The sequence below is a fragment of the Panthera uncia genome, chromosome E1, assembly GCF_023721935.1.
Source record: "Panthera uncia isolate 11264 chromosome E1, Puncia_PCG_1.0, whole genome shotgun sequence".
NCBI lineage: Eukaryota > Metazoa > Chordata > Mammalia > Carnivora > Felidae > Panthera > Panthera uncia.
The window spans coordinates 29,695,417-29,711,806 of NC_064814.1; the positions used below are offsets into that span (position 1 = coordinate 29,695,417).

Here is a 16,390-nt window from a genome sequence, read left to right on the forward strand (position 1 = left end):
TCAATTCTTTCCTTCCCTGACTCTCCGTCAGCTCCTCTTCTAATGCCAGTCAGGTATTCCAAAGCAGAGTACAGAGTCTCTACGAGGGTTCATTTTCTATCTTCTGTTTCCTGTATGTCCCCTTCTGAAAGCCAGCCCCATGTGCTTTCCACTCTGCCAACCAAGGATCCCAACACAACTCTGAAGCAAGTCCTCTGTGATTCTCCCCAGCTCATTGCAGGAATCACAAAGACACAGCTGAGTTTAGGGACCTAACTCTAAATTATTGGTCAGGTATGCTTTTCGGTCTTTAGCTCCTGAATCACAACACCATAGCAAGGTGTTCTTTACAAACATGGCTTGAAACTCAGCCATGTACATTTCCTTCTTTATCGGGAAAGTCCCAGAAGTAGCCACCCAAACTTGCACACAACCCCCATGTTAAATACATGCAGAACCCGGCCTACTCATTAGATCAATCTAGTATCCTTATTCAGTGACTTTTGCCGTTCTTCCCATCTTTAAGCAAGCAGCAAAGTAATATCCATTCCTTCTAATATCAGTCTTGATTAAAGTAGAATCCCAAATACTTCCAGGTGGACTGGTGTGCTGAGCTCAGGAAACAGGCACAGACTAGAAAGGACTGGAACTAGGACAGCTAATGTAGAGAAGCACCTCACGACACCCAGGGACTGTGCCTTTGGTCGTTCTATCCACTCAGTATCCCAGTCGCCATGACACCTGCTCAACTGAACAAACGCTATCCAAGAAAGACTTGTCTCTATAAGTGAAAGTCCCCAGTCTAAGCCTTTGCCTCATTCTGACTAACTCATATCCTGCCCCCATTCTGAAATCCCAGTTCAGCAGCCTCTAGAAGGAATTTGCCGAATCATCAGTGGGGTCCTTGCCTTTCTGAGACTGCTATTTATTTCACATCATCTAGGGTCCATTAACAGTAATCATAAAGAAACGAGTTCTTTTTGGATACCTACCATGTACAAATCTGGTCACTCACATGGATTTTGTCTGTCTTGCGACCCCAGTACCCGGCACAAAGTAGGTGCTCAGAAATCTTCAGTTGAAATTTTGAACCCTGTCTCCCACTGCTGGGAATTACAGGTATTGAATTTATGCACATACACACGCACATGAGTTACGTGCAGAGCGCATTACACAGAGTATGGAAAATACCTGTAAGTCTTCCAGCAATTTACGCTCGGGAGTATCTTTTGCTATTGTTGCGTTGTTATTTTTCCAGGTACTGTTGTAGAATTTGGCCGTAAAGGGAGCCTGACCGTTTTCAGCTTTACACTGTTGAATGATGCGGACCAGGAAGGATGGTGGGATGCACTTCATCTTCAGTCTTTTTGCCCTTCCTTGCAGCTGTGTTCTCCCTTCTCTGCAGACCCTCTCTGCATTTCTCTGTGATCTCTCTCACTTTCCCTCAGGTATTGCCCATGGAACTGGGAGATGTCGCCCAGAATTAGTTACATTCAGTGACTTCATAAAACGCAATTGCCCAGTAGCTGTCACGCGAGTATGGCGCGGACACCGATGTTACAATTTTGACAGACAACGTCAGGATGCGCCACAAGTTTCTGCAGCAGTCGAGGGTCCGTGCCGGTGCTGGGACTGGTTCAGGGCATGTCTAAGAGGTGTGACTATAAACTAATGAGGCTGGCTTTATGTAAACAAACACACCAGAAAGTCTACAAGCCAAACAAATGTTATCCTTTAACACGGTCCTCACGGGAGACCCCACACTTGTTCCAACAGAGCGGCCATTGCTCCAAACACTTCTGGATTTGTCCTCAGAGCCAGTTTATGAGAAAATCTGACTCGTTGCTTACAGTCACACCTGATTTTTGTTCCAAAACAGCATCGCCCCGCGTCATCACCCTCCACGTTCACCAGACTTGGCTTCAGATGATTTAGAGTGGTTTCCTGAAATCAAATCCACCCTCAAAGGACAAAGATTTGCAACCATTAAGAATATGTAAAGAACAAGCTTTGGGCAGGTCTCTAGAATGAGTCCCCAGATATTTTTATTTGCTTCATTAAAATAGGTGTACAAATCCTCACCCGGACTTACAGACCTGCTTCTCAAGCTTCATCTCACACTGCTCACCCCTCACCCGCGATACACTAGCCCCACCAGCCTCCCTTCCATCCCGTGAACACACCCCACTGTCTTACCTGAGGGCCTCTGTCCTAGCTGTTCCCTACAGTTGGAGTGCTTGGCTGCTTTTCGTCTTGATCGCTGCCTGACCAACTCCTTCCTAGCATTTCCACTTAACTGTCAAATCTTCAAGTGAGGATTTCTTTGGCCACCAAGTCCAATGTCTAAAGTCACGTTCTAATCACATCACTTAAATTTTCTACATAGTACTTATCACTGTATATGTATTTTTCCATTTCCTTTGCTTATTTACTGTCTCTCCTGCATTAGCATGTAAACTCCGTAAGAGCAGAACCCGTCTGTCTCATTCATTTCGGCATCCCCAGGAAACAGTAGGCATTCAGTAAATATGTGCTTCATTGAATTGAATGAATCCCAAGGCCACTTCTTTTGAAAGGTGTGAATGTCTTGTTTATTTTTGAAGGGAATGATTTCACTAAATACTGAGTGAATTGACCTTTTTTCATATTTCCGAGTAATTATTTAGACAACCGGTGGCCACAACCTAAGGTCTGTTCACCTGCTCTTTAGCAGTTAATTGTCCCTCATTCTTTTGTTTTTGATTTTTTAAATGTACATGCAACAGAGACTACATTCTCCTTGTAAAAACTTACAATGTGACAGATAAAGTTTAAGGATACCTTTGACAACCCACTCAATCCATACATGTGCACATGCACATGCTCACAACCTAGGTCCGCGTCCCTAAATTCTCCCAACATAACCGTTACTATCCTCTTAAGGCTTGATTGAGGTAGAGGATCCACTTCCAACCTTACTCAGAATAACCGTTGGCAAGACACTTATGTTCCTTCCTGCATGGGCCTCTCCATAGGGCTGCTCCCTGACATGACAGTTAGCTTCCCCCAGTGCAAATGATGAGAGAGACAGACAGACAGACAGAGAGATAGAGAGACAAACCAAAGTAGAAGCAACAGTGTCTTTTATAACCTAATCTCAGGAATGACGTATTATCATTTCCTGCTGAATGTGATTGGTCACACAGACCCAGCTCAGAAGTACAGTGCAGAAGGGTGTGACTATTACGGGACAGTTAGTTAGCCAATATAAATATCAAAAACAATATAAAACAACCCAAGAGTTTCTGGTGACGAGTTGAAATATTTTATGCATCTGTTGTATAGTTTGTGTTTTGAAAACACTGCCCAATACAAACACTTCTTAACACTTATATATATTGTATACATAATATCTATACTATGTCATTAATAATTCTACACGGATTACATGTTGAAGTGATAATAGTCTGGATCTACTGAGTAAACTAAAATAGGTTATTAAAGTTGATATCACTTTTTTCTTTTTTATGGAAATTTTAAATGATTTGGCTTACACTATATTTCTATTAGACAGCACTTGAAAGTATTGGCAAAAGATATGGTTATCTTATTTCATAGTTAAGCTATGACATCATTCAGTGATCTGCTTTCGATTTTCTAAATAATTTCCTCAAGTGTTTTGTATGCTTGTTTTAGAGATGTCCATTTATCCATTGGAGTTTGGGAGAGCTGGGACAGAAGTCTCTCTCTGGGTCATTGTCTCTTAAAGAACCACAATTACAACTTAAGCTGTATAATACGGACTTTGTGAATCCACATTCTGCTGGAAAGTAGCAGGAAAGAACATTCCAGAGCCCCATGTCCAGGGCGTAATGAGTTCTAAGAGGAGAAAGTGCCATAGTAATTAAAATGAAACACTTAATCTCCAAATCTCTAAAACATTTTGGAACCACATTCTAAAAGTCCTTGGGAAAACCTGAAAATAAGACTTCAAGGTCAAGACTTGAAAAGAAGACTTAGGTCAAGACCTAAGTGAAGCCAAAGTGAATTCTGAGTCCTTAACCTTAGCAGGACAGGTAAATTGAAACTGAGGTTTTGAGCTTTTCTGCTATGAGAGTTTTTTAATTAAAAAACATTGGATTATTGGACTCCTCTATAGTATTTCCTTTGAGTTCCTACCTGAAAACAAGTCAGTTGTGAGGTTGTTAGAAGGTTGTCGTTTTATGAACTGCTGTTCTTGGTTGCCCAGAGGATATTGGCTTACAATTCAAGGTTTATACCTAAGTGACCTTGTTTTCTTCTTTGAAATAACAGATAGGGTTAAAATTGACACGATTTAGTATATAATATATTTCTGAATAGTAGTTGGGGCAGAAAATTTTTAACTGCGGTCAGAGATTTTTTTTTTGTTTGATGGAAGAACAGAGCTATTTTATAAAACAAGTATTTGATTTAGTTTTGTGTGCCTCTAAAACATATAACACAGCCCAATGAATATAATAATGATAATACAAAACTGCACTATTTGAGAGACATCTATGCAAAGATTATCAATAATTGATCACAACTTATGAGACAGGTACTATTACTGTGCCAGTTTTCAGATGAGACACTGGGGTTTAAGACGGTAGCATAACTGGTTAGGATCACACATTTGTAACGGGCGGTGCTTGATCCGGATCTATGACCCAAAGCCCTTGTATCACTTTGCCTCTACTTTGGAAATAAGAGGAAAGCAGATTTCAGCTCAGGATGAGGAAACTCTTTAAAATTAAATTAAACTCTTTTTTTTTTTAATTTTTTTAACGTTTATTTATTTTTGAGACAGAGAGAGACAGAGCATGAACAGGGGAGGAGCAGAGAGAGAGGGAGACACAGAATCCGAAACAGGCTCCAAGCTCCGAGCTGTCAGCACAGAGCCCGACGCGGGGCTCGAACTCACGGACCGTGAGATCATGACCCGAGCCGAAGTCAGACGCCCAACCAACCAAGCCACCCAGGCGCCCCTAAATTAAACTCTTTTAAAATTAAAACCAACAGTGAGAATGGACAGGGCCACCTTAGTGAGCAGTGAGTTCCCTTCCTGGGCCACGGGTCCTATAAGAAGACGCACCTAAGGCTGGTTCTGAGGCTTTTTCGGATACTGAGACTAAGTGATTGTCTTTGTGCCTCCTTTTCTCATCAATTAAAAAAAAGAGAAAAGAAAAATGCTAGTAACAATAGAAAAGTTGTTGCTAAGTTGTAGAATGTCATATCATTTAGTAATGGGCACATGTATTCATTTTTTCAAGCAAATCAAATGAATTATTCCCTAACACTTTCAGTTAAAAATTGAAATTAGTTTACATTTTACCCTCGTTATATTGCTCTAAGCAATTATCAACCAGGCCAAAACTCATCAATTGCAGGGCGAGACGAAATTAAGAAGTAGTGTGTACTTGGCGATCCATAGGTTAGATTCTGATGGTGAGGAAAAAACATTCAGTCTGATCATTATTTATCTCAGGATTTAAACAGTAACCGTAATTGTATTCTTTGAACACCAAGTTCCCACCCCACCCCCACCCCCACCTCGTAGTTAATTAGCTGGGCAGGTCTTAGAACAAATACCCACTCAGACACTGGGTGGTAGAAATGCTGTTGATAATTAAACACCACAATAGCGTGGGGCCTATTTCAGGAGCAGCGGAGTGGTCTTGCGCCAGCCGGCTGGCTCACCACACACTCACAGACCCTCTATTGTGCTGGCTATGCCTGCTCAGAGGGATAGTTGCTTGGCTGGAGAAGGAACCGACTACAATGAGAGAGAAAAGACCAAACCTTGCAAGTAGATTGGGAATTCTGGACTCCAGGGAAAAATGTCCAGAGTGTGGAAGTAAAAGGGAAATGGATCCAAGGAAAAGAGAAGTGGATGGGCAGGAGAACAAATCGTATGATAGACATAGCCTTTCTCGTTTCTGTGTCCAACTGACCAACCAAAAGGAATTCACTAGCCTCATGCCAAATCTATAGCAGTTAGAATGTGTGATATGTAAGTACTAGGTTAATTTGCATTCCTTTTGCCATAGAGGAAGTTCACTGGGTTCTTTAAGGTTGCTGTTTCTTTTTAATTTTTTATGTTTTATTTTTTATATTTGAGAGAGAGAGACAGAGATGGAGAGCGAGCAGGGGAGGGGCAGAGAGAGACGGAGACAGAATCTGAAGCAGGCTCCAGGCTCTGAGCTGTCAGAACAGAGCCTGACGCGGGGCTGGAACTCATGAGCAGTGAGATCATGACCTGAGCCGAAGTCAGACGCCCAACCGACTGAGCCACCCAGGCGCCCCTTTAAGGTTTTTACGAAAATCTCAGTTAACCATCTCACCTCCTTGGGCTGGGTTTCTTCATTTTCAAAATAAGGAAGTTAAAAAAAAAACAATAAAATAAAGGGGTTAAAATGTTCTCAATCTGGCCAAAATAGGAAGGGGACTCTCAGAGTCATTTGCCAGGTGTCAAAAAGCCTAAACTATGGCACCATTACTCAAGATAAAACTGCATGGTCTAATAGGATTATCATATTACCTCTGCTTAAAATGTATAAACCCACTTCATTAGGTCATTAATAATAAGGAGAAAATGATTACTTTGTAAGTCAGCTGATTTGGTAGTCAATAAGGAAAATCTTTCAAAAGAGAAGTGTTTTATTAAGCTATTAAAAAACTCCATAGGAAAAAAAAATAATAAAAGTTTTGCTGGGTGACATGGTTGGAAACCACTGGCTCGGTTGGTGCCCCTTCTACTCACCCACGGAATTACCTCTAACTACAGAGGCAAGTGAGTGCATTCTCAGGGGTGCCTGGAAGAAAAACGGTGGGAGAGATTTCTATAAAGTTCCTTTTTAAGCCTTCAATTTTGGGGATATCTTTCCATTCTCCTCCAGAAGTGTTTGTTTTAATTTCTAAATAATAGGCTTTTACCCAAATCTGTATGGAAAAATTGATGCCCTGGGAAGACAAACATATTCATTCTGTGGCTCCAGAGATGCCCACTGCGGCCCCACCAGCACCACCACACTGTGTTGGTGTTTAGGTAGCCCAATTTGAGAAGCACAGGGATCTGGAGGATCTTGGAAAATTCACCTGGCTGTAAAACCGAATGGATTTTCCTTTAGCCTATGAAGAGGCAAAAGGCTCTACCTTAAACATGTAGAATCCCTTTGCCACTACAACTCAAACAGCATCAAGGCCACAGCCGAGGAGGAAAGGGAAAGTCTAGAAACAAAGCGTGTTGTGCTGAGGAAAGCAGGAAAAATTTCAGGGGGAGCCAAGCATAGCTCAAGAGAAGCTGTCCATCTGAAATGCCACCTGGAATTCACACCAGTAATAACTGTTGTGGATATAAAAATTAATAGGGGGGATTTCATAGTATTAGAAAAATTTATTTTTATAAATCATGTGTCTATCACCCAAGTGTTGATGCATGCATGCAATTCAAACATCAGGCTTACAATAAAAAGCTCACAGAATGACTTAGCAAGGACAATTCCCCCATTTTCTCTATAATTTGGAGTGGAAGAAGGAGGGGGGCGGTGGGTAGAGGGTGCAGTTACTGGGTCAATTAATCAACCTGAAAACTGTGACACAAACCCTGACGCCTAACCTATGTCTAAAAATACACAAATGTATACGAATTTGTTTTAAACTGTCAATGCCTATATTTAGGACCTTCCCAGCAAGGCTATAATGAGACTGTGTTTGAGGCCTTCAGTCATAGCAGACTCTACCATTAATCTGAAGTTAGTTAAATTAACAGCATTTAGTACTGACTTGTCAATCTCACTGCTTCAGGAAATTGCACCTTGAGGCTACTAATATTGCCAATTTTTCCACTGGAGTGTGCGCCCGCGTGTGTGTGTGTGTGTGTGTGTGTGTGTGTGTGTATTTTTATTTTTATTTTTTTTGCCAAAGCCTCCACATTCATACACCATCATTGCCTCCCTGCGTCCACAGCACTTATATTATCATTTATTCTGGCCCCCTTTAGCCTTCCCAGGGGATTCTGCGTAGTGTAGCTGCTCAGTGAAAGAGTTTTTTAGCTTTATATTTATTTGTTTATTTTTCTGTCATGGCTCACGACTGAGGCTTTAGAAAAAAAAAAAAAAGTGTGACGGTATTCAGAGTACATGATTGACTGCTACAGCAACATTCATTAACCATGACAAATCGGCAGCAAAACACAGTCCTGAGTGTTCTAAACAGCAACTTTAAAAAGAAAGAAGGAAGAAAGGAAAAGAAAAAAAAGACTCAACTAATTTTTCATTGACCTCATCTGTAAATAAATTGAGACTGATGGTGAGCAGGGGCAATAATAAATTATTATTCATTTCCTGTAATTAATGCAAACATGCCTATGAACACAGAGAAGATGAATCTATAACCACCTAATTTCCATTTCAAAATACACCTAACAAGTTTTCACTTGAGTTATCTTCATCATATTCCGCCCCCCCCCCACCCACCCCCTTAATTAGAAGAATGGAATGGTTGGATTTCTTTCTCACCCACCAGGGGGAAATATTGTTTTGGTCACAGAGAGGGTCAAACACATGTTGGCGACAGAGCAGCAGAACTTGATTCTGGTCTGTTTCAGTATTTGCATGGTTCCCTTCCACAAGACCACTCGGAGGCTGCCTCCTCCTTACCACTAACCGGAGAGAGGGGGGCTCCTGCAGAGTGACCAAGTGACCGCTGGGGCAGCCCTCACCTTCATGAGAGCCAGGAGCAAAGGCCAAGAAGCAGCTTCCCAGTCTGACACAAGAATGTGATGCATTCTGTTGTTGTCCCGAACATTCACTCACACAAGGGCCAGTTGGGTAAACGCCATCATGTGAATTTAGCTGAGATATCATGTATTGAGTAGAACAGAAATATCAAGCTGTATAATCCCTCTCCGTAAAAAGAGTAGTCGAACTTGCTGTCAGGCACAGGCATCTCCAGAAACCATTCCTTCCCTGAGATCATGATCAGAGATCGAATTGATAGAAGATCATTGTCTAATGACACCCAGTGTCAGAACGTACAGCCCTACCGGCAGAGGGCACTTCGTTAGCAATAAATAAATTGGTGGGGCGTCTGGGTGGCTCAGTCGGTTAAGTGTCCGACTTCGGCTCAGGTCAGGATCTCATGATTCGTGAGTTCAAGCCCTGCATCCAGCTCTGTGCTGACAGCTTGGAGCCTGGAGCCTGCTTCGGATTCTGGGTCTCCCTCTCTCTCCGTCCCCTGCCCGCTCACACTCCGTCTATATGTCTCTCTCTCTCTCTCTCTCTCAAAAATAAACATTAAAAAATACTTTAAATAAATAAATAGGTAAATATTACACCACTGAGACGTATATACAAAAACGTCTATGAGATTGGCACAATGTGATAAGAGCAGAAAATTCGAATCCGATGCTACCAAAAAAAAAGAAAAAAGAAAGAAAAAAGGAAGGGAAAAAATGACCAACCAACTTTAATAGTATGCAACTTGCCTTGTGGATGACTTTTCCTAAGGCCTTCCTAGCCCTACAGAGCTTTTGGCCCTGTTTGTCTTTCTAAAGATCATGGAAACAAATGTGTGCGATCTGGGTCAGAAGTGGTCCTCATGGGTACTTGATAGTTGAGTTCTAGTGAACCGTGCTAGGCAGCTACTTGGGGCGCCTGTGACAAGAGGGCCACAGAGCAATGAGAGATCTTAAATGGATGGATTTACCACTACTTCGACGTACTGGAGTCAGTCAGGTAATGAGGAACACGGATCCCACTTAGCCCGGGCATTTTTTAAAGTCCACAGTAGACTCTTAACTACCCCGCCAATGAAGCGGCATTCCCCCAGAAGGAGAAAGGAGTCAGCCATGTCTTTCCCTCCAGTTGTCAGCCTGGAAAGCCGAGCAATGCACCTTGCCACGCTGGTGCAGGAGGCCCAGCAGAGGGTGAGCGAGCTGTCCGCCCAGGTGGAGAACGAAGGACCCAGTCTGGACAACACCGAGAAAGAGAAACAGCTGAAAGCTTGGGAGTGGAGGTGTCGGCTCTACAGACGCATGAGAACGGGCTTCGAGCACGCCAGTGAGTATAAGCAGAGGACTTCTGCATTTAACTAGAAACCAGGTTGGTTGGAGACAGCCAGGCCTTCTTTTACTGACTTTTTTTTTTTTTTTTTTTTTTTTTTTGGCAGTTCTGCTACAGGGTCATGGATGGCCGTTGTCAGCCTATTTGGAGCGAGGGCTCTGGGCGACTGTAAAAGGATCTTTTGTCTCGCTTGATTTTCTGGCTCCCGATAGGTTCTCTGACCACAGCCATGAGGCTTCGGTGCTGCTGGCCTGTCTCCACCATCTCACACTCATCTAGAGCTTTCCACCCGATACGCCCTACTGCCTAATAACCTGGATGGTTTGATACCCTAAGTGGCTATATTTTGGGATGTGGAGGTGGAAAATATTTGTTTGCCTATTTGTCCAGCTTCTGCCTTCAACCCAAGTTTAAGTTGTTTTCAACTCTCTCTTGCATTTTTTTTTTATAGGAAGCTTATATAAACCAATCTTCAGTTACTACAGGCGACAGAGGACAGTCAGTCACTGAACTGTGCTTTATCTGTACTTCTGTTCTCATCACCAATTCTTTCTGTTAGTTTAAGAAAAAGCCTTGTTTCTGAATAATAGTCATTAGCACTGGAAGGTAATGCTTAGAGCAGCCCCTACTATAAAAATATATAAAAATCAAACACTTGGGAAATACTAAAATCTTATTCTAAAAGTAGATCTTATTTAAACAACAACAACAATAAATTAGACTGGAGAATTTGAATATAAGAGAAAGATCAGTTCATTAGTTTGGAAATATCTGCCTCTGCTTTGTGCTATAGATAAAGACAAAAAGTAGTGAAAATCTGGCTTTCTAAAGCAGTGCTAAGTATCGAACCATACCCTAATCCTTTCTCTTAAAGCAAATAGCTTAAGCAACATTCATGAAAGTTTGCTTTCAATATTAACAATCTCTTCAGCAATGCCGATACATGTTTTTTTAATTAAAAAAAAGACATTCATAAAAAATACATACTAATTTGCTTTCAAACTTATTACCTTTGCTTTGTTTTAACTAATAGAATAACTTGCTTAAATAAAGATTTTTTTTTTTACAGAATCTTATTGTAAAATAAATACTTTAGCATTAAAAAAAAGACATTCAGCAATAGTTTTAATAAATGCATTTGTTATTGTGCCTCATTTAGGACACAGATTAATACTAGAAGTAGTTATAGTTTTAGACTTATAGCCATTTGGGGGGTAATTTTCTAAATCACAAAACACCTTCTGGGTGTTAAGGAACACCTAAAACTATCAGGAGTCCTTTAAAACCCGAGGTTAATGGGCATGACATTCGTCCATGAATTCTTTCTCAGAAAATGTTACTTGATGTAATAGGAGGCAGCATGAGAGCCAGGCCCTGAGCATTCCACACGGGGAGGAGCCCAGAACGGGGCATCGGAAGCCACGGGCTTTGGTCTTAGCTGTGTCTTCACTGCGTCCTTGAACAAGTTAGTGTGGTCTCTTCAGACTGTGGTTTCTTCCTCCTAAACGTGCACACGCTGTTACTTGCCCTTTCTACCCAACAGGGTTGCAAAAAGTCTCCAGTTCAATGATTTACATGAAAATACTTCATGAAATGTACCAGTCTCTATCAACAGTTCCTGCTAACACTTTCTGGCCTCCTCTCCACTGGTCCAGGTCAATCTCCTGTTGTGTTTCCAGGATACTTTGGGAAGGCTTAACTGGTATTATTTACCCCTTCAGAAGATGTTCTAATGCTCAAATAAGATCACAATAGCAACAAATAAAGGCCATTGAGATTTCTAATGAAAATGTTCAAAAGCAAAAGCTATTAGGCTCTACAAACAAATGTTTCCATAGTGTGTGTTTCAGGGTATCCTTTGAAGAGGCGGGAACGTTGTTTGAAAAGGATTTGCGATGTTAAGATCCTTATGTTTTTCCTTCTGTCCCAGGAGCCCCCGAGGTGCCAACCAACGCCTGTCTTATGGTGACCAGCAGCACATCACTCACTGTCAGCTTTCAAGAGCCTCTTAGTGTCAACGCAGCTGTAGTGACCAGATATAAAGGTACTGGACTCCAGATTTCTTTTTTTTCCCCATTGCTTCTTCTTAAAAAACAATCCATTGTTTTTTTTCTGCTGCTGATAGGATTTTTTAATCCCATTTACTTTTTGAGTTGACATATTTGCATTGGCACTCCCGTACAGAGCAAGGGGTTACTGAGAATAAGTCACAGGAAGCATGAACTGCAGGACCAGGCTGTCACTATTCCAAAACTCTCCAAAATATTAATAATTCCATTCTTGTTTGCAGAGGGCCTGTTTTGTGCATAGCATAGCGATGGAGACAAGACTGAGTAAGACACACTGAAGAATCAGTCTCAATCCAAGGAGCTCAGAGGGTGGGAAATGGAACATACTAAGAGGCATATGCATTGATATCTGTAATAGCAGGTAACTAGGGTTGAGGATTTAAAAGAAAAACAGATAAAGATGTTGGGAGTCGGAAAAGAAAGAGGAAAGTAACATGATAGGATCAGAAAAGTTCCAAGGTCGAGGTGGCATTTGGTTTTCAAGGATGTCTAGGATTTGGACCAGAAGATGCTGGGGGGGAGGGGCATCTGGGTGGTTCAGTCAGTTAGGCGTCCGACTCCACGTTTCGACTCAGGTCATGATCTCGCAGTTCGTGAGTTCGAGCCCCACATCGGGCTCCATGCTGGCAGTGTGGAGCATGCTTGAGATTCTCTCTCTCTCTGAGTCTTTCTCTCTCTCTGTCTCTGCACCTCCCCAGCTCTCTCTCTCTCTCTCAAAGTAAATAAATACATTTTTAAAAATGTTTTAAAAAAAGAAGATGCTGGTGGGAGGGGGAGGTAGTAGCCTCCAAGTGGAGAAACCTGGGAGCACAGTTGAAGAGCAAGAACATGCTAGAACAGGCAGAGGAGAGCAGGGGAACAGATCATAGCTCCAGGGGAGGTGAGGGCTCACAAGAAGGTCCCGTGAAATGCAAGAGCAGAGAGAGAAACTAGGGCAGGAGGCGGGGGTACAATGACACTTGAATTCAAGATTAAGGAGTTTCGACATTAGATGATGAACTCTGCAGACCCCTGAATAAGAGGGGGACAGGATGGGAGGTAGACTATGAAAGACTTAGGTTGCAGTACTGTGTCTGATGCATTGGAAGAGGTGTGGACCTGGAATGAGGAAGTGAGTTAGGAAGCTTTTCGGGAGAGCTGCTGGCAGCCTGACGTGGCTGCTACAGCAGCACCTGGAGGGAAGACAGGGAGTCCAGAGGAGAAAGCAGCAGAGCGAGGCTGCGGTAAGAAGAGTCGAGGCTGCGGAGCGCCTACTGTATGCCAGGCACTGTTTAAAACCTCCGTGTGTATTAGCTCTGTGTAATCTTCACAAGAACCCTGGAGATGGGCACAGTTAGCACTTCTGCTCTGTGGATGAGGAACCCGAGGCGGCGAGGTTAAGGAACTTGGCTAAAGACGCCAGTAGAGCTGCACATATCATGTTATGTTGATTCTTGAACACGGTGGACAAAAAAGGGAGAAAGTCATTTTCCTGATTATACCCTGCACAGTCCGAAAACCTGATAAAGCCGTCCGTGCATATTCCAAGACGCCAGGCCACAAGGCAGAATTCCTGTCCAAGCGGTGATTCCTTTCTCCCGCCCAGGGCCTAGTCCCAGGAGAATCTTCTTTGTCTGCAGAAATGACTCTGCCCACACCCTGTAGCCTTCTGAGATACTTGGGATTTTCCAGATGACTCCACTCTGTAATACCTTAGGTAAAGGCAGCATAGAATTGGTTACCACTTTGAGTTTTCTTATCAAAAAGAGAGCAGCCTCGGGGTACGGGTGACACCAGACAAATGAAGCCACCCAGGACAGCCTCCTACAGCCATCCTTTGATACAATTCTGACACTTTGTCGGGGTCTCTGTTCTGCCGAGATTTCCTGAAGTCTAGAGCTAGTGTTCGCAGGCAGTGTCAGACTTGGGCATTTTCCTCTCTTTCTACCTCGCTCCAGCTCAGGTTTTTTGATGAAGGGTTTCGTCAGTGCTGCCAAACTTGCCATTTTCTTCTTACATTTGATTAGTGAACAATCGGAAGCTGATTCATCCAGACCCGTCCGCTATTTAATACTCGCCCATGAGGCCTGCAAACTCTATCAGCATTCACATATTAACACGTCTCATCTCAGGAGACTTGCGTTTGGGTGAGGTTGAAATGAAAGCCACAAGTGGGTTCTGCTGGTGACTGGAGGGGATTAATTAAGCATTATAAATAGAATTGTCTGTTGCATTATGGAGTAGGTTTCCTTGTGTTAATTTATAAGGTCATAAATTGAGTCCTTAACCTGACCACTCTCAAGGGTTATTTAAAACAGCTGGCAGCCTCCTGTACCCGGAGACGGGACAGTTTTTAATTCAGGAGTTGAAGTAATTATTTAATTATGGAAATATTAGCAAAATTACCCTGAAACAAGGCGAGTTATTTTGTTTGCTTTAGAAAATAAGAAACAAGGGAGAAATCCACGGAATGAGATGTCAGTTATCTAATTGTTTAGAGGGAAGACTTAACCCTGCAGTATTTAGGGTTTGGAACAAATCTCACCCTGCTCTCTAGAATTTCTGGGTTCACAAAACCTCAAGCCTATTTTGACAACCGGATGTCCTCCCCTTCATACTTGAGGCTGTGTTTGAAAGAAAATATGAATCCTTTGGTTCCTCACTTGCATATGCTCAACTCATCAACATATTTGGGGTTGTTGTTTTTTTTTTTTTAAGAGTTTGTTGACATCCAGAAGTCTTTTTAAAAGCATCTCTTTACAAGCCCTGTGCAGGCCCTGGTGATGAAAAGGGCCATGCAACCAGGCCGATTGTCATCACAACTTGGACATTAAAGGCATCAATTTCAGTTTAAAACCACGGAAACAGTTCTGAGTAAGACCCACTGGAGTTTTCTGCCTGCCTCTCCCCTAAATGCAGGAAAATGAGGCTAAGGGAACGACTTGTCTGTTTCTAGGTGTTTCCTTCTTGGATTCAAAGAGCTCTTGCATCTTTTGGTCCCATCTCACCAATTTTCATGGTTTACAGAGCCAGACTAGAGTTATTTCAAATGCTCTGATGCTTTGGACAATTGCCAGGACCTCATTTCACATTTTCTCCTCGCTGCGTTGGGTAACCTGTCTGAAGCTCTCATCTGCACAGGATGCGTCATTTCTCTGCAGCCCCAAAGCAGAGAACATTTGCAAAAGTGATTTTGCTGCTCTTTGCTGGGTTAGGAATGGAAAGGAAGGTAACCTCTAACAGGTGCAGTGCAGCATCTGTTTTCCATCCATAGGATGAATTCTATTCTATGTTTGTTGTTGTTGTGTGTTTTTTAGAGCAGGGCCTGATGTGGCACCCTTTGGGGTTTGCCAGTGATGAGACACTACAGTAGCTGTTCCAGTGGGTGTGGGCAGGACACTGGTTTGGTTGGGGCCCTTCCCCATCTTTTCTCACCGTGTCATCCAGCAGATTAGAAACCACCACCCTAATTCCTTCCTACAAAGGCTTGTAATAGCAAACCATTTAACTGCTCTGCCTTTGATGACATTTTCTACAAAAAAAAAAATAAATAAATTAAATGAAATTAAATGAAAAAAAATTTCTCCTTGCAGAGATTGCCAGGACCTGGTATTATATCCACTCCAGCAAAGCCCAGGCTGGTGTTTCTGCCAACCACTACCTCCAACTTCTTTGCCAGAAAGAAAGGAAGTTAGAGAATTCCAGAGAGATGTCTGGGAGCACTGTAGCTTCTAGGAAAGAGAGTCCACCATTTGTACATGGAAACCCTAGGGGTTGATAATTTATAATAATAGTGTGAACTTGACCATGATTTGATCACTGGGGCCATCTCTTCACAAGACTTAAGAAAAACCTGACCTCCTGGGACTTAGGTGCACATTGCTTGGTATTTATATTATTTTTACCCCTTCTATTATTTTTTCCCTCCACCTTATAATTAGAAAGATATTTTGCCTACCAACAAAATTCATTGCTCTAAAGACTAGAATTATTGTCCATGTTTAATTAATTGAAGAATTAATCTAATCATAATATGAGGAGGCTACCCTCATACTAGATTGAAGGGATTAAATTCCACGAAACAAAAGGATTTATCATTTTAGTTAGCCCGTTTGGGCAGGGGTGAGGCCAGAGGTTTGCAGATGAGAGCAACTAGGAGAGGCTGAAGATTTTACGTCTGAAGGACATGAAACTCAGCGGATTAACATTTTTTGCATGCAAGTGAAAATGTGGAAATAAGTTCAGCAGCTAAATGTATGAGGAGGAAAAACAGCAGGTCCAATGAGAGGGAGGGAACAGCAA

The 16,390-nt window shown here is 42.3% G+C and overlaps 1 protein-coding gene across 1 annotated transcript in view; it reads left to right on the plus strand.

The window, feature by feature from the left end:
• ANKFN1 (ankyrin repeat and fibronectin type III domain containing 1) overlaps window positions 1-16,390 on the plus strand; it is a 174,776-nt gene that overhangs the window by 46,159 nt on the left and 112,227 nt on the right. Inside the window, exons 5-6 of the mRNA XM_049636468.1 lie at window positions 9,843-10,037; window positions 11,971-12,084. Coding sequence (XP_049492425.1) covers window positions 9,843-10,037; window positions 11,971-12,084 — 309 coding nt within the window. The remainder of the gene's footprint in view (window positions 1-9,842; window positions 10,038-11,970; window positions 12,085-16,390) is intronic.